Source organism: Dasypus novemcinctus, chromosome 8 (assembly GCF_030445035.2).
Source record: "Dasypus novemcinctus isolate mDasNov1 chromosome 8, mDasNov1.1.hap2, whole genome shotgun sequence".
NCBI classification, from domain to species: domain Eukaryota; kingdom Metazoa; phylum Chordata; class Mammalia; order Cingulata; family Dasypodidae; genus Dasypus; species Dasypus novemcinctus.
Genome location: NC_080680.1, coordinates 46744736 through 46771454, shown reverse-complemented (window position 1 = coordinate 46771454; position 26719 = coordinate 46744736). Strand labels below are relative to the sequence as shown.

The 26719-nt window shown below is 35.9% G+C and overlaps 1 protein-coding gene and 1 pseudogene across 9 annotated transcripts in view; one reads left to right on the top strand and one right to left on the bottom strand.

Moving 5' to 3' along the window:
• The window catches only part of JAK2 (Janus kinase 2), a 223189-nt gene that overhangs the window by 63834 nt on the left and 132636 nt on the right, over positions 1–26719 (bottom strand). For all 9 annotated transcript variants that reach the window (XM_058301810.2, XM_058301811.2, XM_071216711.1 and 6 more), the window contains 4 exons: positions 7120–7277; positions 3946–4057; positions 1391–1577; positions 136–263 (listed from right to left, as the gene is read on the bottom strand). In XM_058301810.2, coding sequence (XP_058157793.1) covers positions 136–263; positions 1391–1577; positions 3946–4057; positions 7120–7277 — 585 coding nt within the window. The remainder of the gene's footprint in view (positions 1–135; positions 264–1390; positions 1578–3945; positions 4058–7119; positions 7278–26719) is intronic.
• LOC139439439 (carbonic anhydrase 2 pseudogene) lies at positions 9283–10155 on the top strand (annotated as a pseudogene).

Below are 26719 nucleotides of genomic sequence, written 5' to 3'. Positions count from 1 at the left end.
AAATTATAATTAAATTTTTGTAATATAGGTTATTACAAAATAGTCCCATATTTCACATGAACGTAATGTGAGGTAGGAAATTAAGAAAGTGTTTTAAAATGACAAAAAGACAATAATCAGCATCTCATGACTTACAAATATCAAATCTTCATTTCTGATTTTGTGAAACACCATTTGATTCACATTATTATGCCTCTGTAATGTTGGTGAGGTTGGCACATCAGAAATACCATTGGTTCTGAAGACAAGAAGATTTGATTTATCTGAAACAAACAAGCATATATATATATATTTATATATATTATATATGATCAAAACACACTAGGATATAAAGAAGAAAATAAAACATTCCTTACAAAATCAAAAATCATAGTCATTGTTTATTTTTTCATTGAAAATTATCTTAGGGGTTTGTTCATTGAAGTTTGATGTATTCTAACCATTTATTTCATACAAAGTTATAATCACTTCCCCAACTAATACAATTTTTCATGAATTTTTAATAATAATTTTTAATAATGTGCCTAATATTATTTCAAGGGGTTTCTTTCCTTTTTTTTTTTTTTAAAGATTTATTTTTATTTATTTAATTCCCCTCCCCTCCCCTGGTTGTCTGTTTTGTGTGTCTTTTTGCTGCGTCTTGTTTCTTTGTCCACTTCTGTTGTCGTCAGCGGCACGGGAAGTGTGGGCGGCGCCATTCCTCGGCAGGCTGCACCCTCCTTCGCACTGGGCGGCTCTCTTTATGGGTGCAATCCTTGCACGTGGGGCTCCCCTACGCGGCGGACACCCCTGTGTAGCACGGCACTCCTTGCGCGCATCAGCACTGCGCATGGGCCAGCTCCACACGGGTCAAGGAGGCCCGGGGCTTGAACCGCGGACCTCCCATGTGGTAGATGGATGCCCTAACCACTGGGCCAAAGTCTGTTTCCCTCCTTTTTTCTTTTACGGAGTTATTGGGCATTGAACCTGGGGCCTCATACATGTGAAGTAGGTGCTCAACCACTAAGCTATACTCTGCTTCAAGGGGCTTCCAACCTTAGTAGGAATATTTTAAAAAGACAGAAATCAAAATCCTAAAAGAATATGAAAGTTTTTGCTTAGAAAAATATATGAAAATTTAGTAGTGAGAACTCCAGTTCAATAATAAGCAATTGATACATATCGCAATTATTTTAAAATGCCATTTCATGATTATAAATTTCTAGTCACTTCTAGACAATCCAAACCAAAATGAACAATCCTATTTAATGATGATTGTACAACAGAAAGAGACAAAATTAATTTGTTTTTAGAGCTGTGTCTTTCATACTTCGTTTGGATCCAATGTGTTGAAGATACTTATATATAATTCATGACCAGCATTTTATAATTAAATAGAAAATTATTTTACCTTTGGGCTTTGGAGGACAGCATTTAGTAAACTGGAAAATAATACTGTCTGAGCGAACAGTTTCCATCTGGTAGCAATTTAAAAGATCTTTAAGATTACTGAAATTCTTTTTAGTTCCACTGAGGTTGTATTCTCCATTGTCATTTCTTGTAATCAAACAGTGCTTATATTCAGTGACATTTTCTCGCTATTTACGTTTAATTATAAAATGAGAGAGGAAAAATCACAGTGATTATTCTAATAAAATCAATATAACAAAAAGGTATGTGATTACAATTGTGTACCATACAAAAATGGCTGAGATTTTATTTTATTAAAAAGCAATTAAGAAAGCAATGATAATTAACAATAATAATCCATTCTTTACGGCTTCCCATCATTTACAAGATAAAGTCTAAAACTGGCGTGTAGCATATTAGGCCTTCCATGAGCTGATTTCAGTTTCCACTTCAAACCTCAACTCCTGCCACTCCCAACATACAACCTATGTTACAGCCATATTAAATGATTTAAATAATTACAAGCAAACACCATGCTCTTTCATGCCTAGATAACTATACATGCCTACAATGTACTTCTTTTCTTCTGAGCAATGGATCTTTTTCATCCCTTCCATCTCAATTCAAGTACAACTTTTTTTGTGAAGACCTCTCTGACAAGTCTCACCCCATTTCACAAGCAAAGGTGATTACTCATTTTGTTATGTCATTATTATGGCTGTATAATTATCTCTAAAGTGGCTTTTTAAATATTTTGCAATGATTTCTTTACATTTGTCTAAGAACTTGTATATTTAACCAACTATTTTTTGAGTGGCTCCTTATAAATATATTCATCCTACTTAAAAACACTGATGATGATGGTGGCATACACTGTGAACATAATTAACAGCACTGAATTATATATTCAAATGTAGTTAAAAGGAGATACTTTAGATTGTATATAAGTTACAATCTAAACATTTTTTTTAATTAAAAAAAAAATAGGACAATACAGCATAAACAGGGAATGCAAATATAAATCCTGGCCTATAGAGTTAATAGTACAATTACAAAAATGTTCTTTCATTAATTCTAACAAATGTACCATACTAATTCAAGGTGTTAATAACAGTGCAGTATATGATAACTATTTTATGCATGATTTTTCTGTAAACCTACAACTTATCTAATAAAAAAATACCAATACCTCAAGGTCTATCTTAAATCTACCTACTCCAAAAGATCTTTCTTATAAATTTTAGCCCTTTCTACTACTGTCTACATTTGCCTAGACTGGATAACTACAATGCTCAATTTAGCACTTCTTTGGAATACTTTCTTATTGTTATTTTTCCAAAAGGTAAGTTTCTTGAAGGCAGGCTATATTACATAATCCCTTGGAGGTGAAGCAATATCATACACTCCCAAATACATAGCATTCGTATTAGGCTGGGCACATAAGTAAACAAAAACACAAAAAATGTTTTGAATTGATAATCAACAATAATGGATTGTTATGGTAAGAAGACAATGCTAAATGAAGATGGAGTACCAGTATTTTCCAATGGTAAGTCATGAAATAAAGCACCTTCTATATTTATAGACAATCCACTATCTATGTATGCTAAATATAAAATGGTTACATTTGATTAAAATTAAAATAATTGAATAAATATCTTCCTCTATTTTTAAAAAGTTAAATTTGGAAGCTGCTATAAAGTTTCTCAAGATGCATACCATGAAACTGTCTTACAAATGACAGAATCTTTAGATAATTTTGGATGATAAATAGTCTTTTTTTTTTTTTTTTTAAGGTACCGGGGGCTAGGGATTGAACCCTGGGACCTCATATGTGGAAAGCCAGCAATCAACCACTGAGCCATATTGGCTCCCCCAAGTTGGTTTTTTACCTGCTGCTTGCTTGTTGTTTTTTTTTGTTTTGTTTTTAGGAGGCACCGGGAACCAAACCCAGGACCACTTATATGGGGGAAGCAGGCACTTAACTACTTGAGCCACATCTACTTCCGATAATAAACAATCTTAAATGAAATCAAAGATGATCTGTCTTAACAATGAGGTTTCATTGTAGCTTTTGCTTAAAACATACAGTTTTAGATTATTCTTAATACTGGAAAATCACTAATTAAAGTGATATAATGCTTCTGTTTCTTTGTCATTGCCCTAAATCCCACTAATCCTGTAACATTCATAGAAGAAAGAAAATTTGCTTCTGATCTATTTTTGTTTTACATGATTTGACAGAGATTTACACTTGTATAAAAAATAAAAAAAAGACTTCAAGAAACTTGAGGAACTGGTTAACACCCAAACATCAAAAAATAAAATAAATGCCAAATAAAAATACATAAAGACATTAGCTATCATTTTATATTTTTATATAAATATCAGGAATGATATTTTTTTTATTTGTGCAGAATTCCTGAAATAAATTAAGCATTATTATGATAGTTATCATATCCAGAGCTATAGTTCTGCCTATTAGAAAGGAATTATGGTGGCTAAATATGAAGGGGAAATTATATGGATTAAATAAAGTTGTTACCACATACTAACCTCAACAGCAAAAGTGAGAAAGTATTTATTAAAGTCCTTAGGACTGCATCGAAGTATATACAGTCCAGTTTGATTACCTGCTTTCTTCAGTTTATTGATGGCGAAATCCATTCTAAAGGTAAAGAAGAAATGATGTGAATGATAACATAGCAGGCACCATGACATTTTGACCAAAACATCACCTAAAAGATCAAAAATCAAACCTAAACCTCTCAGAATTTTTGGAAGGCTCCTCTACTTTGTATTTCTTCTTCTTTTTTCTTTTTTTATTCAAACTTTATTTCAAATTTAGAAAAATAACAGAAAAGGGCAGCTCAACAAATTATGCAAGCATTATTCCTAAAAAGTTCTGTCTGGGCACTTTTATCTCATCTAATTCCACTTACTAACTCAATTGTTCCTCTAGTGTTCGTATTCTTACTTTTTTCATTGTAAGTTTAATTCAAACACATTCAAAATGGAAACTCAATGAATACTTTCCACCTGAAACAAACTCAATTCTACTAGTATATAATGCTTAACACTTTATAGTAATAAAAATGGTATTCTGTCCTCAGGATTTGGGAGTGAACTATGGACTAAAGTAGACTCACTGGAATTCCACTACAGACTTATTGTGACTGTAGTGATGGAAGAAAGTACATCATTGATGTGGAGGCAGTGGCCATGCTCTGTTCATCAATAAGTTTTCAAGGGAAAAAAAATAAAAGAATCAAGATAATTTGTAGTAAATTCAAATCACTCAAGGGAAAATTATTACTTTAAAAAACACAAAAGATATTATGAGACAGACAAATTCCCAAAGAACAATTCATTCATTTATATATTCTGCCATTTGATTAGATTTAGTATTTTAAAAACCATTCTCACTCTCATAAAACCTCATATAATTATGCAGTAAATGTAATATCACAAAACACTTATGTATCTTATTCCATAACAATTACTAATAAAATTATATTCATATTTGCAATGTATATTGCAATTTATTTTAACAGTATAATACCAAAGTCTAAAAGAAGACCCAAGGGAAGTGACAAAGACTACTGATTTTTAAAATTTTCTATGTTTTATGGAAGCTACATATCTTGAAAGAAAAGCAAACTGTAATCTACATTAAGGCAGGAACAACTTTTATTTTACTTTGCACCAGATTTTTCATACATAAACCAGTGTGTATCTCCTACATAAACTAGTAACTGGAATATGGTCAGTGCTCAGTAAATGTTCTATAAATAAATAAAATGTTTGAATGGATGAATGAATGGTTGAAGTAGTCTCAACATTCGATATGTAAATTTTAGATAAAATATTAAAGTAGTACAATTTTTCATAACAATTTTAATTATTAAAGAGCATTAAGTATAGACTGAATTAAGTCTTAAATATCAGTCAGGATATGTTTTCTCAAAAATTTAGGGGTAGGTTAAGTTAAAAAACCATATACTAATAATCCAAATTAGTTTCTTCTGCTCTCATGTGAATGCTCACCAGAGGGTGACTTCAGCAGAGGAAGATTTTAATAATCAAGTAGATAAGATGACCTGCTCTATGGCTAATGCTCAGCCTCTTTCCTGAGCCCCCCTGTCATTTCCCAATAGGCTCATGAACAAAGTGGCCAGGGGGGTAGGGATGGATTTATGTATGAGCCCCTCACCAAGGCTGACTTGGCTACAGCCACTGCTGAGTGACCAATGTGCCAGCAGCAGAGACCCACACTCAGCTTCCCATATGGCACCATTCCCCACAGTGATCAGCCTGCCACCTGGTGGTAGGTTGATTACATTGGATCACTTCCATCATGGAAAGGGTAGCAATTTGTTCTAACTGAAAGAGAACATACTCTCGATACGGGTTTGTGTCCCCTGCATGCAATGCTTCTTCCAACACTACCAATCATGGACTTAGCAAATGTCTTATCCACTGCCAAGGCATTCCACACAGCATTGCTTCTGATCAAGGAACCCATTTCACAGGAAATGATGTGTGGGAATGGGCACATGCCCATGGAATTCATTGGTCTTACCATTTCTCCATCATCTTAAAGCAGCTGGATTGATAGACGGTGGAAAACTCAATTACAACACCAACTAGGTGGCAATATCTTGCAAAGCTGGGGCAATGTTCTCCAGGAGGCTGTTTATGCTCTAAATCAGCGTCCACTCTATGGTGCTGTTTCTCCCATAGCCAGGATTCATGGGTCCAGGAATTAAGGGATGGAAACAGGAGTGGCACCACTCACTATTACCCCTAGTGATCCACTACAAAAATGTTTTATTTCCTGACCCTGCAACCTTAAGTTCTGCTGGTCTACAGGTCTTAGTTCCAAAAGGAGTAGTACTGCTCCAGGGAATACAACAATGGAATTTCACTGAACTGGAAGTTAAGACTGCCATCTGGCCACTCCGGGCTCCTCTTCCTCTGTGTATACACTAGCTTAGATATAAATAGAACTGGACTAAATAGATACTATGTATGAGAGCTAACTTCATCTTAATATTAAAGTACAGGTCTACAAATAAATGAGTCAATATGTAGCAACTAATCACACGTAGCTATTTTTAAAATTTATGAAAATAAAATAAAATGAAAAATTCAAGTTGCATTAGCCGTATTCCAAATGCTCAATAGCCACCTGTGGCTAGTGGCTACTGTTATTAAAGCAAATGTAGAATATGTCATCATTGCAGAAAGTTCTGTTGGAAAACACTAGTCTGGAAATATGGACATCATATACACCTAGAGTTAGAGATTTCATTAGGTGTTGTGTTATCAAAAAATAGTGACAACTTTCAAGTTTGCATTTGGCTCCTCTTCAAGATTTCAAAATTAATTAAATATGAACTGGAGGTCTTTTTTAATTAGCAAAATAAAAATAATTTTAAATAATAGCCAAGAGTTAATTATACATGCATAGGGAACTAATTGTTAAACAAGTTTTAAGTATTTCAGACTAAGACACAAATAGTAAATTATGTCCTAAATAATTCTAGTTATTATATAATCCGACTGCAAAATATACTTTTATAAAAATGGACAAAAATGACTTCAAATTAAGAAAAGATTTTCTTTTCTAAACTCCTGAACCTACTTATATCATTCTGTAGTATAAAATCTTTGTAAATATCTCATTTAACTTTTAAAAAATTAACTTTTAAAGCATGTATTACTTACGAAATTGGGCCATGACAGTTGCTTTGGATATTCTCAAGCACTGTTGGAGGTGCTACTTCTTTACATAGGTAATGATGTGCATCTGCAGTTAATCTATAATATCCATCAATTAATGACACAAAAGACAAAGCTTCTTTTAAAGAGCTAAGTTCAATTTCCTAAAGGAGAGAGAAAGAAACAACATTTGTATTAAGTAACATTTAAAAAGTCAACTGTGAGACTTCTGGAGAAGATGACAGAGTAGGGAGTTACAAGACAAGCTCCTCCTCCAAAAATAGCTACTGGAAAGGCAGAAACTGTCTGAAATAACTGTTCTGGGGCAGAATGAAGAGACTGAGAAACTGTGGTAAAAAAGCTGTGAGTAACTCGCTCTGCAGCAGCAGCTGGGGCCCAAACTCTACCCTTAAGGTGAACTGCCTCAGATCTGGTCTCTGGCTTGCTGCTACAGAAAGAGAGGAACGTGGAAGCCTTCCTCCTGAAGAAAAGGGGATTCAGGGGTGGGAACAGTCAAGTATTGATCACGACTTTTGATTGGTCAATTTAGATTGGTGGGTCCCTGCTCTGAACCAGAGTATTGGCCCACCCTGGGAAGAGTCTGCCCCAGCCATTGTTTCAACACTGCCCGTGACAGAGGTGGAGCCGAAGGAGGTTGTTAACTGCCTTCTTAGGGCTGCAGGGACAATTTTCTGAAGAGCACCATATGCCGGGCAGGCAAGGAAAGCACAGCATTAGGAAACTGACAAAAAGGCTTTTTGGTGTCTTTCTTGACTCTCTCCCCGGGGCTATTTGAAACTGGTCTGAGCACCTTTTGTGTGTTCCTGGTCCTGTTTTGGCTGGAAAATACTTGTAAAGTCTTTTCTGGGGTGACCCTCCTCCCAAAATTTGCAAATACAGCTAGATGCAACTAAAGGAGAGTAAAAACAAAACAAAATAAACCTACAGAGGCAAAAGAAAAACAAACAGGTCAGAACAAGATTCTCGGAGAAAGAACAAAGGAAAGCAACCTTTCTCATGTGGATGAAACAACTGCACAAAGGAAAGCAATCTTAAGAACTGTACTGCATTTTCAGGGCAAGAATCAGATGTAGAAGAGTTGAATAAATGATTAAACAGGGCAATTCTGAAGGTCTAGGATAAACTGAACCAAGTGTTGAAGAAGAGCTTTAACAAAAAGTCAATCAATAATAAAACCCTACACAAGAGAGAGAAACTGACCTTCAGAGTAAGTTCATCAAGATAATCTGATACCTAGACATACTTAAAAAACGACAAGCCATACTCAAAAAATGACAAACAGGAAGATATGGCTCAGGGAAAGGAACAACGTAAAGTTGGAGGAGTCACAGAATTTGGAACAACTAATTAAGATGTTCAAACAAATCTCCTAAATCAATTCAAGCCGATGAAGGAAAATATAACTGAACTGACTGTACTCAATGGTAAAAGACTTAAAAAAGATTTTCCTCTAAGATCTAGAATAAGACAAGGATGCCCACTGTTTCCTCTGTTAGTCAACATTGTACTATAAGTTCTTGCCAGAGCAGTTTGACAAGAAAAAGAAATAACAGGCATTAAATTGGAAAGCAAAAACTAAAACTTTCATTATTTGCAGATGACATGATCCTATATAGAGAAAGTGTTGAAAAATTCTCAACAAAGCTACTACAGCTAATAAATGAGTTTATTAAAGTGGTGGGCTACAAGATGAAGATGCAAAAACCAATAGTGTTTCTATACAATATTAATGAGCAATCTGAGTAGGAAATCAGGAAAAAGTTCCATTTACAATAGCAACTAAAAGAATCAAATATAGAGGAATAAGTTCAACCCAGGATATAAAGGACATGTACACAAAAAACTATAAAACACTGCTAAAAGAAATCAAAGACCTAAAATAAATGGAAGGACATTTTGTGTTCATGGGTTGGAAGACTAAATATTGTTAAGATGTCAATTTTACCCATAGATTTACAGATTGGAGGCAATCCCAATCAAAATTCCAATAGCCTACTTTGTAGAAATGGAAAAGCCAATTATCAAATTTATTTGTAAGGGTAAGGGGGCCCAAATAGCCAAAAACATCTTGAAAAAGAACGAAGTTGGAGGACTCACACTTCCCTACTTTAAGGTATATTACAAAGCTGCAGTGGTCAAAAGAGCATGATGACAGCACCGTATTGGCACCCAAGCAGCCTCCACATGTCTAACACCAACTCTGGCTCTGCCCTGACTGCCAGTATGACCACGTCCCATCACTGGGGAGACAGCAAGCACAATGGACCCAAGCACTGGCCTGAGACATTCCCCATTGCCAAGTCAGAGTATCAATCTCCTTTAGACATTAAAACCTAAGCAGCCAAGCACCACTCTGCCCTGTAGCCTCTATGCATTTGCTGTAAGGAAGTGATATCTTGGAAGATCCTCAACAATGGTCACACTTTCAAGCTGGAGTTTGATGACTCCCAGGACAAAGCAGTGCGGAAAGAAGGACCCTTCACTGACACTTAGAGAGTGACTCAGTTTCATTTTCACTGGGGATCTTCTGATAAGCAAGGTTCTTAGTGTACTGTGGACAAAAAGAAATATGCTACAGAGCAGTAGCTGGTTCATTGGAACACCAAATATGGGGATTTTGGAAAAAGCATGCAACAACCTGATGGACTAGTTGTTTGTGGGTATTTTTTTGAAGGTTGGCAGTGCTAAACTAGGCTGTCAGAAAGTTACTGATGTCCTAGATTCCATTAAAACAAAGGGTAGAGCCTTGAATTCACTAACTTTGATCCTCATGGCCTCCTTCCTGAGAGCTTAGACTACTGGACCTATCCAGGCTCACTAACCACCCCCTCTTCTGGAATGCCTGACCTGGAATTATATTAGGAGAACTTATCAGTGTGAGCAGTGAGCAGATACTGAAATTTGTAAACTTAACTTCAATGGAGAGGGTGTATATCTATTGCTTGTATCCAAGCAATGGTGGACAACTGGCACCTAGCTCAGCATCTGAAGAAAACACAAATAAAAGCTTTCTTCAAATAAGAAGGTCCCAGAGCTGGTGTCCAAATAATGAATCTTTGGGGGTTTCCATTTATTTTTATAGGTCCCAGGACCAGTGTCCAAATATTGGCTCTTCAGTTGTTTCCCTTTAGTTAATTACGGATTCGCCTTGGTCATTTGGATCCTGGCTGCTTTGCGTCTGGCTTTCTAGACCCTTCACCTCTATCCTTATTTACTAATAAATGTGAAGCACTATACTAATTGTCATGCTTGACGGAATTGCTATTACTGGTGCTTTGCTTATGGTAGTAGCTTTTCTGTAACAGAATATACTATAAGGAATAGGAATAAAGTACGTTGACTTTGTCCAAAGCATGTAGGGTGATGATTACTCTCAATTGTTCACTAAAATGGTATTTTCAAAACATAGGAAAGCAGAATGGTTAAGGGAAAATCCATATCATGAAGTAAACTGAGCTACGTAAGGTACATAAGGCAAAATAGTCATTCTAGTAATGTAAACTAGATGACATAATTGATTCTAAGATGTTATATTAAAAAAAACTTACAATTCTTATACATTTGTAGCAATGTGACCTTAAATATGAATTAGGTGGTAATTTAGTGACTTTGGATTACAGAGATGTAAATGAAGTATTACTATAAAACTGTTATAATTATAGTTGTGATACAGAGTATAACTAATGTATTAAAACAATAAATATTGTATTTTAGATATATTCTCTAATAAAATTCAGAAGTCTTAAAAAAATGGTACTGCCATAAGGACAGAAAAATTGACCAGTGTAATCGAATTGAGAGCTCAGAAATAGTCTCTCACGTCTACGGTCAAGTGATTTTTAACACGGCTGCCAAATCTACTCAAATCAGTCTGAAAAGACTTTTCCACAAATGGTGCTGGGAGAACTAAGTATCTGTAGGCAAAATAATGAAAAAGGACCCCTATCTCACACCTTATACAAAAATCAACTCAAAATGTATCAAAGACTTAAATATAAGAGCCAGGACCATAAAGTGATAAGAAAATGCAGGGAAGCATCTTCAAGATATTTTGATAGGCAATGGTTTCTTAGACTTTATACTCAAAGTACAAGCAATAAAAGAAAAAAATTGAGAAATGTGACTGCATCAAAATGAGAAACTTTTGTGGTTTAAAGGACTTTGTCAAGAGAGAAAAATCAAAGCCTACTCAATGGGAGAAAATATTTGGAAACCACATATCTGGTAAGGGTTTAATATTCAGATTATACAAGGATATTCTACAACTCAATGATAAAAAAGACAATTAACACAATTTTTAAAATGGGCAAAAGACTTGAACATTTTTTCCAAAGAGAAAATACAAATGGCTAAAAAGCACATGAAAAGGTGCTCAACATCACCAGCTATTAGGGAAAAAGCAAATCAAAACCACAATGAGATATCATTTCACACCTACTAGAATGGCCACTATTAAAAAAATAGAAAACTACAAGTGTTGGAGAGGATTTAGAGAAACTGAAATCTCATTCACTGCTAGGCGGAATATAAAATGCATCACTGTGGAAGGCAACTTGGCAGTTCCTCAGGAAGCTCAGTATAGAACTGCCATATGATCTGGCAATCCTGCTACTAAGTATATACCCAGAAGAACTGAAAGCAGGATGTGAACAGACATTTACACACCAATGCATATAGTGGTACTCTGATGGTTAGGCTCATGTAAATTTGGCCAGGTAACAGTACCTACCTGTATGGTCAACCAAGCACTGGCCTACTAGTTACCATGAGGACCTTAAATCATTATTAAGTTGATTGCATCTATGGCTGATTGCATCTACAATCCACTGAGGAGACTGCCTTCAGCAATGAAAGACGTCTCATCCAATCAGTTTAAAGTCTTAAAAAAGAGAACTGATGATTTCAGCAGGCAGAAGAGAGAATTTCCATCTTTATATCAGACATCCAGCTTCTCCTGCGGAGTTCATTGAGGACCTTCATGGGAGTTTTTTGGTTTTTTTTTTTAATTCATTTTTTAAAAATATTACATTCAAAAAATGAGGTCCCATTCAACCCCACCGCCCCCACCCCACCACTCCCCCCACAGCAACACTCTCTCCTATCATCATAACACATCCATTGCATTTGGTAAGTACATTTCTGGGCATCGCTGCACCTCATGGTCAATGAGGTCATAGCCCATACTCCCCCACGTTCCATCCAGTGGGCCCTGGGAGGATCTACAATGTCCGGTAATTGGCCCTGAAGCACCACCCAGGACAACTCCAAGTCCCGAAAACGCCTCCGCATCTCATCTCTTCCTCCCATTCCCCACACTCAGCGGCCACCATGGCCACTTTTTTCATGGGAGTTTCTGGCTTGTAGCCTGCCCTACAAAATTTGGACTTGTGTACCCCCACAGTCATGTGAGACAATTTTATAAAATCTCATAATATTTACAGATCTCTCCTGTAGGTTCTGTTTATCTAGGGAACCCTGACTAATACAAGCATTATTCACAATGGTCAAAAGATGGACACAACCCAAGTATCCACCAACTGGTAAATGGAGAAACAAAATGTGCTATATTATTCATCTTTAAGAAGGGATGAAGTTTTGATGCATGCAACAACATAAATTAACCTTAAGGGCCTTATGCTGAGTGAAATAATCCTGCCACAAAAACAAAAATATTGTGTGATCTCAAAATACAAACTAATTATAATAAGCAAACTCATAAGTTAGACATAAGTTAGAACATAGATTACCAAGAGATAGAATGAGGATAGAGAATGGGAAGTTATGCTCAATTTGTGGAGAATTTCTAATTGGGTTGATTATAAATGTTTGGAAATGAATAGAGGTGATGGTTGCACATTGTTGTGAGTGTAATTAACAGCACTGAATTATGTGTGAGAATGTGGTTGAAAGGGGAAGTTTAGGGTTGTGTATGTCACCAGAAATAAAGCAAGAGGATAAAACATGAGACTATATAACACAGGAACCCTGTTGGGGACAATAACTATAGTTAATAATATAGTTAATAATACAAATATAAGAATAATCTTTCATGAACAATAACATAACAAATGTTCATCACTATTCCAAGGTGTAAATAATAGGGCGGTATATGGGAAAAATACATCACACAAATGCTAACTGTCAACAGCAAGGGGACGTGTGGAGTGTGGTGTTTCTCTTTTTGGAGTAATGAAAATGTTCTAAAATTGATTGTGGTGATGAATGCACAACTCTGTACTTATAATCAGCCACTGATTGCACACTATAGGTGGACTGTATAGAGTGTAAATATAGCTTAATAAAACTATTAAAAAATAAAAAGTCAACTGTATGATAATTATTGAAACTTCTCTTTACTCTAAACTATTAGATTAATTCTCCTAAAATAATTTTCTTAATTGTTCAAATATCTTTATTACCCAACGTGAATATGATAATTAATACCCTCCCAAATAAGATCTTATCATACTTTTCCAGTTCTAGTTAACTCTACATTTATAATTTTACTCTATTTTCTAATACTCCTAATTAGAATAAGAAGTTTTTAAGGGTAGGAACTACATTTTATTCATTTACATATCCCTGCGCACTTAGCATTGCATTTAGTAGCAGAAGACACTCAAAAATGTTGAGCAAGTGACCAAACTGGATCATTTAAGAATATGGTTCTTTTTTTCCCCCCATTTCCATGACTGCTCATGAAAGACTCATCCTTTGCCATTTCTGTTTGTCAAAATTTTATCTTGTCTTCATAGCCCTCTGCAACTATTCTCATCTCCATATTTCCCTATTCTCTCAAAACCATAAGTGACTCTCAGTTTAATGATAGTTTGTACATTTTCACATATTTCCTTATTCTCTCAAAACCAGATGTGATTCTCAGTTTAATGGTAGTTTGTGGTATTTGCTTTCATGCCTCAAAACACTTATTATATACTAGCATGCATTTATATCATATCCCCCACTACTCTTCTATATAGTTCTTAAGAATGAATAATATTTATTTTTCCTAGATTATTCCAAAGAAAATTCAAGGGGAAAGAGAATAACATATATTACTTTGGCACATGACAAAGTGCCCTACATGTAGCAGGGATACAGTGAAAATTTTTAAATTTAGGTGATGGCAATTACTTCCAATACTAGAATAATTTTACATAATCAATGCAAACTTAACATTTTAAAAAAGATAAAAAGTTAACTCTTGGTCATGAGTGCAAACTGATAGCAATCCAATCAAGGCTAATGAGAAATTCTTGTATAATTTCTAAATAGTTTTCATTGAATTTCAATAGGTTATGATTAAACCTGATTTTTATGTAAATATTTCAAAGAAAATACTGAAATTATATTGTGCATATTCGTGGGCATGCTGCTGGCATTGGGAGCAGGGGATTGTTATTCCCCAGCTGAGTATTTCTTTACCAAGTTGTCTCCCCTCTGTTGTCTATTAAGATTAGGGAAAAGAGAAGACTTTGTACACCCAGAGCAGGTATCTTAGAATGAGAGGATTAATTTATTTATTCAAGTGCTTTTTAAGTATTTACAATGTAGGCACTCAGGATGTACAGGAAATATAAATACGTATAAGACATTTTCCTTGTCACCAAACTGCTTACAATGTAAGAGGAAGTATAAAAATATGGAATGTAATTACCACAGTGAAAGAGAGGAAAGTCGTTAAGTGCTATCAGATTGGTATAGAGCCAAGGGAAAGCTTTTTTTTTTAATGGCACTGAGGAATAAGGAAGTATTTAATGGAAGAAATGGCACATAAATGGACCCAGAAGGATGGGAAGATTTACCTATGCTGGGATGAAAGAAAAAGAATTACCCAAAATAAGGGGATTGAAAGTCATGAAATACTTTTCATATGTATAAAAAAGTACCCTCTTAGAAGACTAATTTTAAATATATAACCCTCATTTTGCTTTATAATTTTTTAAACTCAAAAGAATTATGCCAATTGTGCATACATTTCACAAAACACAGTGACAAAGAACCATGTCTTAGGGAAGTGGATTTGGCTCAATGGATAGAATGTCCGCCTACCACATGGGAGGTCCAGGGTTCAAAATCAGGGCCTCCTGACCCATGAGATGAGCTGGCCCACGTGCAGTGCTGATGTGCGCAAGGAGTGCCCTGCCATGCAGAGGTGTCCCCCAGGTAGGGGAGCCCCACGCGCAAGGAGTGTGCCCCGTAAGGAGAGCCACCCAGCGTGAAAAAAGTGCAGCCTGCCCAGGAGTGGCGCCACACACACGGAGAGCTGATGCAGCAAGATGACGGAACAAAAAGAGACACAGATTGCCAGTGCCGCTGACAAGAATACAAGTGGACACAGAGGAACACACAGCGAATGGACACAGAGAGCAGACAATGGGGGGGGGGGAGGGAGGGAAAGGGAGAGAAATAAAAAATAAATCTTTAAAAAAAAAAAAGAACCATGTCTTAACTACCAAGAATAAATGGAGAAGAGTTAAATAATTTTTGTAAAATTAAGCCATAAACAATTTCAAAACATGGTATTTTGGCAATAGAAATATTCACTGAAATGAATGTTGTCATATAGAATTTTAAAAGTACGTGCTGAAGGCAGGGAGGGAAGTGGCTGTGGCTCAATCAGTTGGGCTCCCGTCTATCATATGGGAGGCCCTGAGTTCGTGTTCTGGGGCCTCCTTGTAAAGGCAGGCTCGCCCGCAAGCATCATGCAAAGCTGACTAAACAAGGTGACTCAACCAAAAAAAAAAAGGGAGGTAAGAAAAAAAAACAACGCAGAAGAGCACACAGCGAATGGACAGAGACAGCAGAGAGCAAGCAAGCCGCAAGGGGGGGCGGGCAGATAAATGCACAGAAGAATGCACAGCAAATGGACACACAGAGCAGACAGCACGCAAAAAGCCACAGGCGGGGGATAAAAAAAAAGTAGGTGCTAAAGGCAGGGAGAGGGAAAAAGAGGTATAATATGGGGGCATGTTCAGGGCTTGGAATTGACCTGAATGACATTGCAATGGCAGATACAGGCCATTATATATCCTGCCATAACCTACAGAATTGAATGGGAAAGAGTGTAAACTACAATGTAATCCATAATCCATGCTTAGTGGCAATGCTCCAAATGTGTTCATCTTTTGCAATGAATGTACCACACTAATGAAAGAAGTTGTTAAAGTGGGGAAGTGTGGGAGGTGTGGGGAGTGGGGCATAAAGGAATCCCTTATAATTTTTTGCATAATATTCTGTGTAATCTAAGTATCTTTTAAAAAAATAAAAATATGTATTTAAAAAATTTTTTTAATTAAAAAAAAAAGTAGATACTTAAATTCTGCAAAAGCAATAAATCTACAAGGCATTAAGTTTATGCTAGATGTAAATTACTTGCCTAGGCTACAATGGTGAGAAATTCCTCCCTCAAGATGCTTACAAAGTAGCTGGGAATAGAGGAAAATACATACATTAAAAAACAACAACAACCCAGTAATTACACAGACTTCCCTTCTGATTAGGATATAGAATGCTGCAAGAGACTATTACTCTCACCCCTAACAATGAATCCAAGCTAAATAAGCTATAAAATATAGCTTTTTAAAAAATCAGAAAACCAAGGATGCAAAGAAACCACCAGAATGAACTAGATTCCAGAAAGTGTCAAGACCTTCTCAAAATAGAAGAGATCAGTGACAAAGCAGAGAGAAGAGGGGTCCACAATGTATGGAGGAGAAATCTATAATAGCTGGGTGAAACCAGCTAAACAGTTTACAAACTTTTAACATCTATGTGTAAACTGGTATAGCAGATTAGAATTATAAGGAATCCAGCCACACAGAGTAACTCTGCATTCTTTCCTACAGGTCTTCACTGAGTTCACAGGTAGTTCACTGAAGGGAGAGGGTGCAGGAAAATTGAGAGAGATCCTGCCAGAGGTACGTGGGGTTTCTTGAAATTCTAGTAGGATTTTAAAAAGAAATTAATGAGCTGATACTAAAATTTATATGGAAATACAAAGGTAGAACAATCAAAACAATCTTCAAAAATAAGAACAAAGTTGGAGGACCTATACTATCTGACATCAAGCTTTACTATGAAGCTACAAGTTTATAACTGATAATGGATGCTCTTGTGTGATCTAACAAGTCTAAATTCTCAGCACGCTAATTGTCCATTAATAGTTTGATAATAAAGTTGACAATTTTTATGTAATACATTCAAAAAATATAAGGGGTTCCCATATACCTCCCACCCCCCAAAATATTACCTTTTTAGAAAAGTAACAGGCACATATGACTTTCATTCAGCATCTATGTTGAATATTGTGTCAACTGTAATAAGAGGCACATTGTCCATGAAAAACCAAATGCAAATTACAGTGGAATTTAAAAATAGAAGAACATATTCACAATCTAGGTTGAAATAAGTTGAACCATATGAAACAGCTGATACTCAACTGTTTTAATTACATAAACAGCAATTTCAAATGGGTCAGCCTAATAATCTCTAGTGCTTGATGCTGTGGTGATCTTCATTCATTCTGCATTCAAGAAATATGTATTGAGCTACATTTGCAAGGCACTGTACTAAATACCAGAATTACAGACATGATTAAGACAATGAAATTTGTCACATCATATGACTCTTCCTTTCGTGAAAGATTTCTCTGTAGCATGGGATCCTGTTTGACAGCATTTTACCCATAGTAGAACTTCTTTCAAAATTAGAATCAACCCTCTCAAACCCTGCCACTGCTTTATCAATTAAGTTCAGGTAATATTCTAAATCCTTTACTGACGTTTCAACAATGTTCATAGCATCTACACCAGGAGTAGAGTTCCTTTCAAGAAAGTACTTTTTTTGTTCTTCCACAAGAAGCAACTCTTCATCTATTTGAGTTTTACCATGAGATCGCAGCAACTGAATCACATCTTCAGGCTCCAGTTCTAATTCTAGTCCTCTGGCTACTTCCACCACATCTCCAGTGACTTCTTCCACTGAAGTCTTGAATTCCTCAAAGTCATCCATGCGGGTTGGAATCAACTTTTTCCAAACTCCTGTGAATGTTTACATTTGGAATTTCTTCCATGAATCACGAATGTTCTTAATGGCCTATAGAATGGTGAATAATTTCAGAAGGTTTTTCATTTACTTAGCCTAGATCCATCAGAGAAATCACTATCTATGGCAACTGGAGACTTATGAAATTTATTCCTGAAATAGTAAGACTTGAAAGTTGAAATGACTCCTTAATCCATGGGCAGCAGAATGAATGTTGCGTTAGGAGGCATGAAAACAACATTAATCTCGTTGTGTATTACCATCAAAACTCGTGGGTAACCAGGTCCAATTCCAACAAGCAGTAATATTTGACAAGAATCTTTTTTTCTGGTCTCAACTGAGGGCTTAAAATACTCTAACTGTTGTAAAGAGATGTGCTGTCATCCAGGCTTTATTGTTCCATTTATAAAGCACAGGCAGAGCAGATTTAGAATAATTCTTAAAGGCCCTAGGTTTTTCAGAATGGTAAATGAGCACTGGTTTCAACTGAAGGTCATCAGCAGCATTAGCCCTTAACAAGAGGACCAGCTGGTCCTTTGAAGTTTTGAAAATAGGCATTGACGTCTCTCTAGCTAGGAAAATCCTAGATGGCATCTTCCAACAGAAGGCTGTTTCATCAACAACCTCTTTCATCATTCTGGCACATTCATTGCATTTCGTGAATACACTTTGGTCACTGCTGCACCTCATGGATAATAGTTTACATTGTAGTTCTACACAGAAAATCCGTTTTTTTGTGTAGCCACCATCATCAATTATCTTAGCTAAATCTTCTGGATAACTTGCTGCAGCTTCTACTTTAGCACTTGCTGCTTCACTTTGTACTTTGATGTTATGGGAATGGTTTCTTTCCTTAAACTTCATGAACCAACCTCTGCTAGCTTCAAACTTTTCTTCTGTAGCTTCCTCACCTCTCTAAACCTTCTTAGAATTGAAAATAGGGTCTTGCTCTGTCTGTATAAAGATTTGATGTGAAGAAATGTTGTGGCTGGTTTGACCTATCCAGACCACTAAAACTTCTCCATATAAACAAAACTGTCTGGCTTTCTCATCATTCATGACTGCTCTGGAGTAGCATGTTTAATTTCTTACAAGAACTTTTCCTTTGCATTCATAACTTGGCTCACTGTTTGGTACAAGAGGCCTAGTTTTCAGCTTACCTCAACTTTTGATATGCCTTCCTCAATAAGCTTAATCATTTCTAGTTTTTGATTTAAAGTGAGAGATGTGTGACTCTTCCTTTCACTTGAACAGAAGGGTTATTAACTGACCTAATTTCAGTATTGTTTATAACAGGAAATAGGGAGGCCTGAAGAGAGGAAGAAAGAGGAGCAACTGGTCACTGAAGCAGTCAGAACATTTATTGATCAAGCTTGCCATCTTTGATGGGCACATTTTGTGGTGTCCCAAAACAATTACAATAAGGTCAAAGATCACAGATCACCATAATATATACCATAATAATGAAAAAGTTTGAAGTATTATCACAGTTTATCAAAATGTGACAAAGAGGAATAAAGTGAGCACATGCTGTTGAAAAAAAAAGTGCTGATAGACTTGCTCAATGCAGGGTTGCCACAAACCTTCATTTGTAGGAAAATACAATATCTGCAAAATGTAATACAGTGAAGCACAATAAAATGAAGTATGTCTATATATTTAATGCCCCTTTCACTCTCAAAATAGGCCCATTTTAAACAATAAACTACATGGTCCTCTACCTATTAGACTACCTTGACTGGGTTCAGGATCTTTACTCCTGTTCCCTTTGACCCAAAAGGGTACCACATTGAAATCCAATGATATAGCATGGCAAATGCCTCAGAACAAAATAGTTTTGGTACTCTGATATTGTGCTTACCCCTCTGGTTCAGGTTCCCTCAGAATTTGTCCTGACCTTTACCACAATTTTTTTAAGTCATCAATAACTTTATATACTTTTAAAATTATATCTAACATTTTCCATTGTTTTCAGTAAGAGGCTAAATAATCTAACCCACCTTCCTAGAAATGGAAGTCCTGAACATTTTTTTCTACTCCTATCTCTGAATATTCCTCAGTATCTCCTTGACCTTTCCCCATGTAGAAAATCTGTCAATGGTTTAGCCCACCCCCTTCCCAGCTGCCTTACCTAGGCCTCCTAGCTCAAAATCAGGTCTTATTTAGTAGCTCAGAGAGTCTTTTGTGGACCTCAGAAAGACAAGTTCTTAAATCATACCCATTCCGGTGCCTGTCAGCCCACTGTAGATGGGACCTTTTGATTAGATCACTTTTGATTAAATTGTTCCAATCTAATTAATTAGATTGTGGGGTGAAGGGTGGGTCTTAATCCTTTTACTAGAGTCCTTTATAAAGTGAGGACTAAAAAACCACAGACAGAAAAAAAGCTGCAGAGACAGAGAAACTCTGAGAGGCTGAGAGACAGGTCCTGGAGGAGAGGGTGAGACAACCATATGCCTGAGAACCCCCAACTGAGCTCGGGGAGAAAGTGAGCCTGGAGGAGAGAGCACAGACCAGCAGAGATGTTATTGTGCCTTGACACATGGCAGGAGTCCAGGATCACCAGCAGGTGAACTTCAGTGAGACAGCATCTCTGATGATGCACTGAGTTGGATATTTTTGGTCTCAGAACTGTAAGCTTTTAACCTAATAAAATCTCATTGTAAAAGCCAATCCATTTCTGGTATATTTGCTTCCACAGAGGCTTTTTGCATAGAAAACACTTGTCTTATAGTTATACTGGGAATATCACATCTCAGTCACCAAGTCAAGCAGTGGCTTTATTTAGGAAATGCCAAGACTGGATCTAATTTTCCCTACTTTCCACATTTTCCTACAAGATATATATATATATATATATTTTTTAAGATTTATTTATTTATTTCTCTTCCCTCCCCCTCCCCCACCCCGGTTGTCTGTTCTCTGTGTCTATTTGCTGTGTCTTCTTTGTCCGCTTCTGTTGTTGTCAGCGGCACGGGAATATGTGTTTCTTTTTTGTTGCTCATCTTGTTGTGTCACTTCTCCGTGTGGGCGGTGCCATTCCTGGGCAGGCTGCACTTTCTTTCGCGCTGGGCAGCTCTCCTTACGGGCGCACTCCTTGCACGTGTGGCTCCCCTACGTGGGGGACACCCCTGCATGGCAGGGCACTCCTTGCGCGCATCAGCACTGCACATGGGCTGGCTCCACACGGGTCAAGGAGGCCCGGGGTTTGAACCACGGACCTCCCATGTGGTAGATGGACGCCCTAACCACTGGGCCAAGTCTGCTGCCCACAAGATATTATTTCTATTGAAAGAAGGATTTTTCTCTTCTTTCCTGCAAGGAAGACTTTCAATCCAATCCCTGATTTTAAACAGTGAGCCCTCACCCAGGTGGTTCTCTGGCAATCTCACATAGCATACCGAACTCTCATTTGCCTTAGTCAGTTATCTACATATTATCAATTTAATTACTCTACTGTTCTACCATGTGAACATACAACAAGTTTTCCATTTTCCTAATGGGACAAAGAAGTTTAAGTTTATCTCAATACATGAATGTTGAATGATAAAGTATTATTAACATACATTCAGTATTATCTCATCTGCTGCTTAGTCTGCCACAGGGCTGCCAATCCAAAGTACCAGAAATGGGCTGGCTTTTACAATGGGAAATTTATTGGGATGAAAGTTTACAGTTCCAAGGCTGTGAAAATGTCCAAATCAAGGTATCATCACGACTCACTGAGGTAGTCCAATCAAAAGTGATCTAATCAAATGATCCAATGAAGGTCCCTTAACTGAATCTAATGTAATCAAAAGGTCTAACACCCACAAGAATGGATTAGTTCAAAGACAATCTTTTCTGGGATTCATGAAAGAACTTCAAACCTGACTTCTTTATTCTATCCTTCAGGAATCTCTTTACTGGGACACTTAAAGGGACTAATAGAGAATTTTTACCATAAAGAGAATGACTTAAAAGTGATATACCAAACCCAAAACAAAATGAAAAGCACACCTTGAAAAGGATTAAATGGATATGAAGATGGGTGTTGTTACTGTACATCAGTTTGTCACTGAAGACAGTTTTAATCATGCTTAAATAATTAACATAGGAATGGGAAGAGAGTAATCAAAATGCACAAAGTATATACAAAATAATGAAGCTTATTTTTTTAAAATATACATTTTTTTCCTTAATTACCAGGGTTGGGAACTGAACCCAGGACCTCGTATGTGGGAAGTCGGTGCTCAATTACTGAGGTACATCAGCTCCCTATTATACATCTTTTAAAAATAGTATATTTCTAGTTAATCTAACTACTCTAACTCCTCTTAAAACTGACTTTAGAATTTATGCCACATCTTTTCTTTTTTTTAAAATATTTTTTATTGTCTGTTTTTTTTAAAGATACATAGATCACACAGAATGTTATTTTAAAAAATATGAGATTCCCATATACCCCACTCCCCACCCCATCCCCATTATCTCACATATTTTGAAAATCAGTAACAGTGATAAAGTACCATCCTTTGAGATATGTTTGACTTTTAGAAATAGTCAGAAGGCATTCTGGAAAGGAAAAGAGACACATGTACTTAGCATCTACTATATGCTAGGCACTTTATAAACATTATTTTATTTAAGCTTATCAAAAGTTCTATGCTATGGATATTATACGCCAGGTTCACAATGCAGTTAAATTATAGGACTGGGTTTGGAAGCAAGTCAGCCTGGCACCAAAGGACATGTTATCATAATGGTAAACTGATTCTTTATTAAGAGCATGACTAATGGTCAAGATTAAGCTACTATCAATGTGAATAATTTTTTTTTACATAAAAAAGCAGATTTTAAGTGAAACTATTAATACTATAAAGAAATAAAATGATTGAGAACCTGGCCACATAGCAGACAGTTAATGACTGTTTAAAACAAACCAATGAATTTATTCCTTAGATATTGCACATATTTCTTGCAGTGTTTTAAAATTTTTACAAAATGGCTAATAATATCAGATAAATTCTATATGAATAATCTTAGTGAGGACAAAGAAAAAAATCAGTAAGTCTTCATTTCATTTTCACTAATTTTCCATTATCTTGGAGTTGTTGCAATTGTCTATTGCAAGTGTTGACATTTTATCACATTGGGGAAAAATCTCTTCCACCACCTGAAAAGGGATTATTTTATGTGGTTTCTCATTTCTCAGAAAAATGTCAGGTCAGGTTTTTATTTACATTTTAAAATGTGTGCAAAAATTTCTGCAGAAAATTTCCTAATAGTTAAGCTTTCTTTTATAGTGAATATTTTCTTTTATATAAATTTAACTTGTACAGCCATTATTCACATGCTTAAGTCAAGTTGAACAAACAAAACCTCTGATTTTTAAATATTTTTATTTATATTTTGAATACATTTCCCACCCTATCTTTTTCAAAACAGTTCTGCTAGTGGGACAATGTTGCTCTGGACATTATTTTCAGCTACTCAGACTTCTAATATGCCAGTCATCTCAATAAAAAATCTTTCTAATCTGACATAAAAACTGGTATTAATTGGAAATAATGAGTATTTATTTTCACATACCAGTTACACACTGCTAAGGTAAGCTACTTTTAAAGTATTCCTACCATAAACTGAAATGTTACAATGTATAGTTATGCTATAATTGTATATAATACCTAAAAAGGCAGCATCTTTCTTAGTGTGAAAACACTGGAGCAATTTCTACTAAAATCAAGAATAAGGTAAGGAAAATGACTATTTAATAATTCATTGGAGGTCTTTAGCCAGCACAGGCCACAGAAAGCAAATCAAGAAATAGAAAACAAGGCGATCTTTATCTGGAGATCATATGATTATACACTTAGAAAACCCAAAAGAAATCAATTTAAAAACTACAAGACTAAGATAACTCATTAAGATAGAATACAGAAATAGCTTTCACATGGACAAAAATTAGTCAATTAGATGGTATATTGAAAAAAGAAAGGCCTATTTACACTAGCCACAGAAAATGTATTATCTAGAATTAAACTAAACAATGTGCAAAATCATTATTAGCAAAATTTTATAACATTCTTGTAATATGTAATATTTTATTTTTATATATAGAAAATTTAGCATGGTCTTAGATAGGAAAATTCATCATCATAAAGGTTTAAAAATTTTCCCTAACTTAAATTTTAATTTGTCACAATTCAAATAAAAATACCAACAGGTAATGGAGATATACCCAGAAAAACAAGGCAAAAATGGGATTTAGTAAATTGTGATCGAACACAATAGAGAAAAGAAAGTAATTTTTAAGATGATAAGAAAGGGATGTACAAGGATTACAGCTGAGCAGGAAACTGCAACAGTTACCAGCCCAGATTAGTCAATAAAAATCCTATGATAAAGTAGGGACTTCTCCAGGAAAGAAATGGAAGTGTTGTATATACTTGACAGGTTTGACTATGTGAACTACTGTACTGAGAAGAGAACTATTTTACAGAGTTCTGATAAGGAATGGAAAAACAGCTATTAATACAAAGGAAAAAACTGAAGCAATAATGTACTCATGGAAAAACAAAAAATTTTAAAAGGATGGAAATGTGATCATATGAACTACTTGGCTTGGCAATGAACAATATTTATATAGTCATAATGAAAATACAGTATATGATTTATATCAAAAATGATAAGAAGGGGAGAGGTGTGTGATGTTTTTAAACTGGCATCTATAAAAGATACCATAAACAAAGTTAAAAGGTGTGATCTTTCTACACATGCCTCTCCTGTTACTTTCACTGAACCTGTGGCTGGCGCTGTGGTTGGTGTATACCCAGGAGACTTGAATCTCTGGACTGGCCATGTACCAGGTGGACCCTGAGCCTCAGCAGAGTTGAAACTCCTACTCTCTGGTTCATTGGATTTACTCAGGTCAGCTAACGGGGAGGTGAAGTTGGTCAACCAACCACACCAGGGAACCAAGAGTGCCTACAACTAAAAGCAGGAGAATTTCATCCATCAACCAAGTGGGATCTAAGCCCTCTCTCGATTTAGAGGTGGAGTGGACATCACCATCCCAGGGTCCACAGGAAAGGTTATTTTTCTCTTTCATCTTAAGTACTTTTAAAAAAAATTCTTAAAAAAAAATTTTTTTTAAAGATGTATAGATGACAAAAAACGTTACATAAAAAAATATAAGAGGTTCCCATATACCCCACATTCTACCCTCCCACTCCTCCCATATCAACCACCTCTTTCATCATTGTGGTACATTCATTGCATTTGGTGAATACATTTTAGAGCACTGCTGCACTGCATGGATTATAGTTTACATTGTCGTTTACACTCCCCAGTACTTTCAGTGGGTTATGGCAGGATATATAATGTCCAGCATCTGTCCCTGCAATATCATTTAGGACAACTCCAAGTCCTGAAAATGCCCCGATATCACATCTCTTCTTCCCTCTCCCTGACCTCAGCAACTACCATGACCACTTTCTCTATATCAGCACTACAGTTTCTTTCATTACTAGTCACAATAGTTCAAAAGAATACCAGTACATCCACTCTAATCCATACTTTATTCCTCCACCCTGTGGACCCTGGTTTGGTGATGTCCACTCCACCTCTAGATCAAGAGGGGGCTTAGATCCCACACGGTTGATGGAAGCGATTTTCTTGCTTGTAGTTGTAGGCACTCTTGGTTCCCTGCTGTGTTGGTTGACCATTTCATCTCCCCGTTAGCTGACCTGGGTAAGTCCAAGGAACCGAAGAGTAAGAGCTGTTGATGTGGGAGGAAAGGAATGGGGTGGGGTGTGGGGTATATGGGAATCTCTTATACCCTTTTAATGTAACATTTTTTTGTGATCTATGTATCTTTGAAAAAAAAAAGACAATTAAAAAAACAAAAAAAAGGTGTGGAAAATTACAAATTACAAACATGTAGAACAAAGGATATCTGATATAAGGAACTATAAATCAACTAAAACTAGAAAGGAAAACTAATCAAGTATATGAAACGATAATCCACAGAAGAAGAAACACAAACAGCTGGCCTATAAACATATTAATTAAGAAAATGCACTATAAACACAACAGCACAGCATTATTATTTTTTGGCTCTCGGTCTTTTTTTTTTTCTTTATTGGAGAAGTTATGGGTTTACAAAACCATCACGCATAAAATACAGGATTCCCATATACCAACCTATTATTAACACCTTGCATTGTTGTGTTATATTTGTTATAACTGATGTCAGCAAGTTTTTATAATTGTACTATTAACTATAGTCCATCGTTTAACTTCACTGTTTGTGTAGTGTCACCGATTGTTCAAAATTTTAAATTTAATTATCATATATACAATCAAACATTTCCCCTTTTAGTCATATTCATAAATATATTTCAGTGCTGTTAATTTCATTCACAATGTTGTGGTACTATCACCACCATCCATTACCAAACCATTTCATTCCTAAAAAGAACCCTGTACATTTCTAGCCTTACTTCTCATTTCCTATCCCTATCCACTGCCTGCTAACATTTATTCTAGACCCTGACTC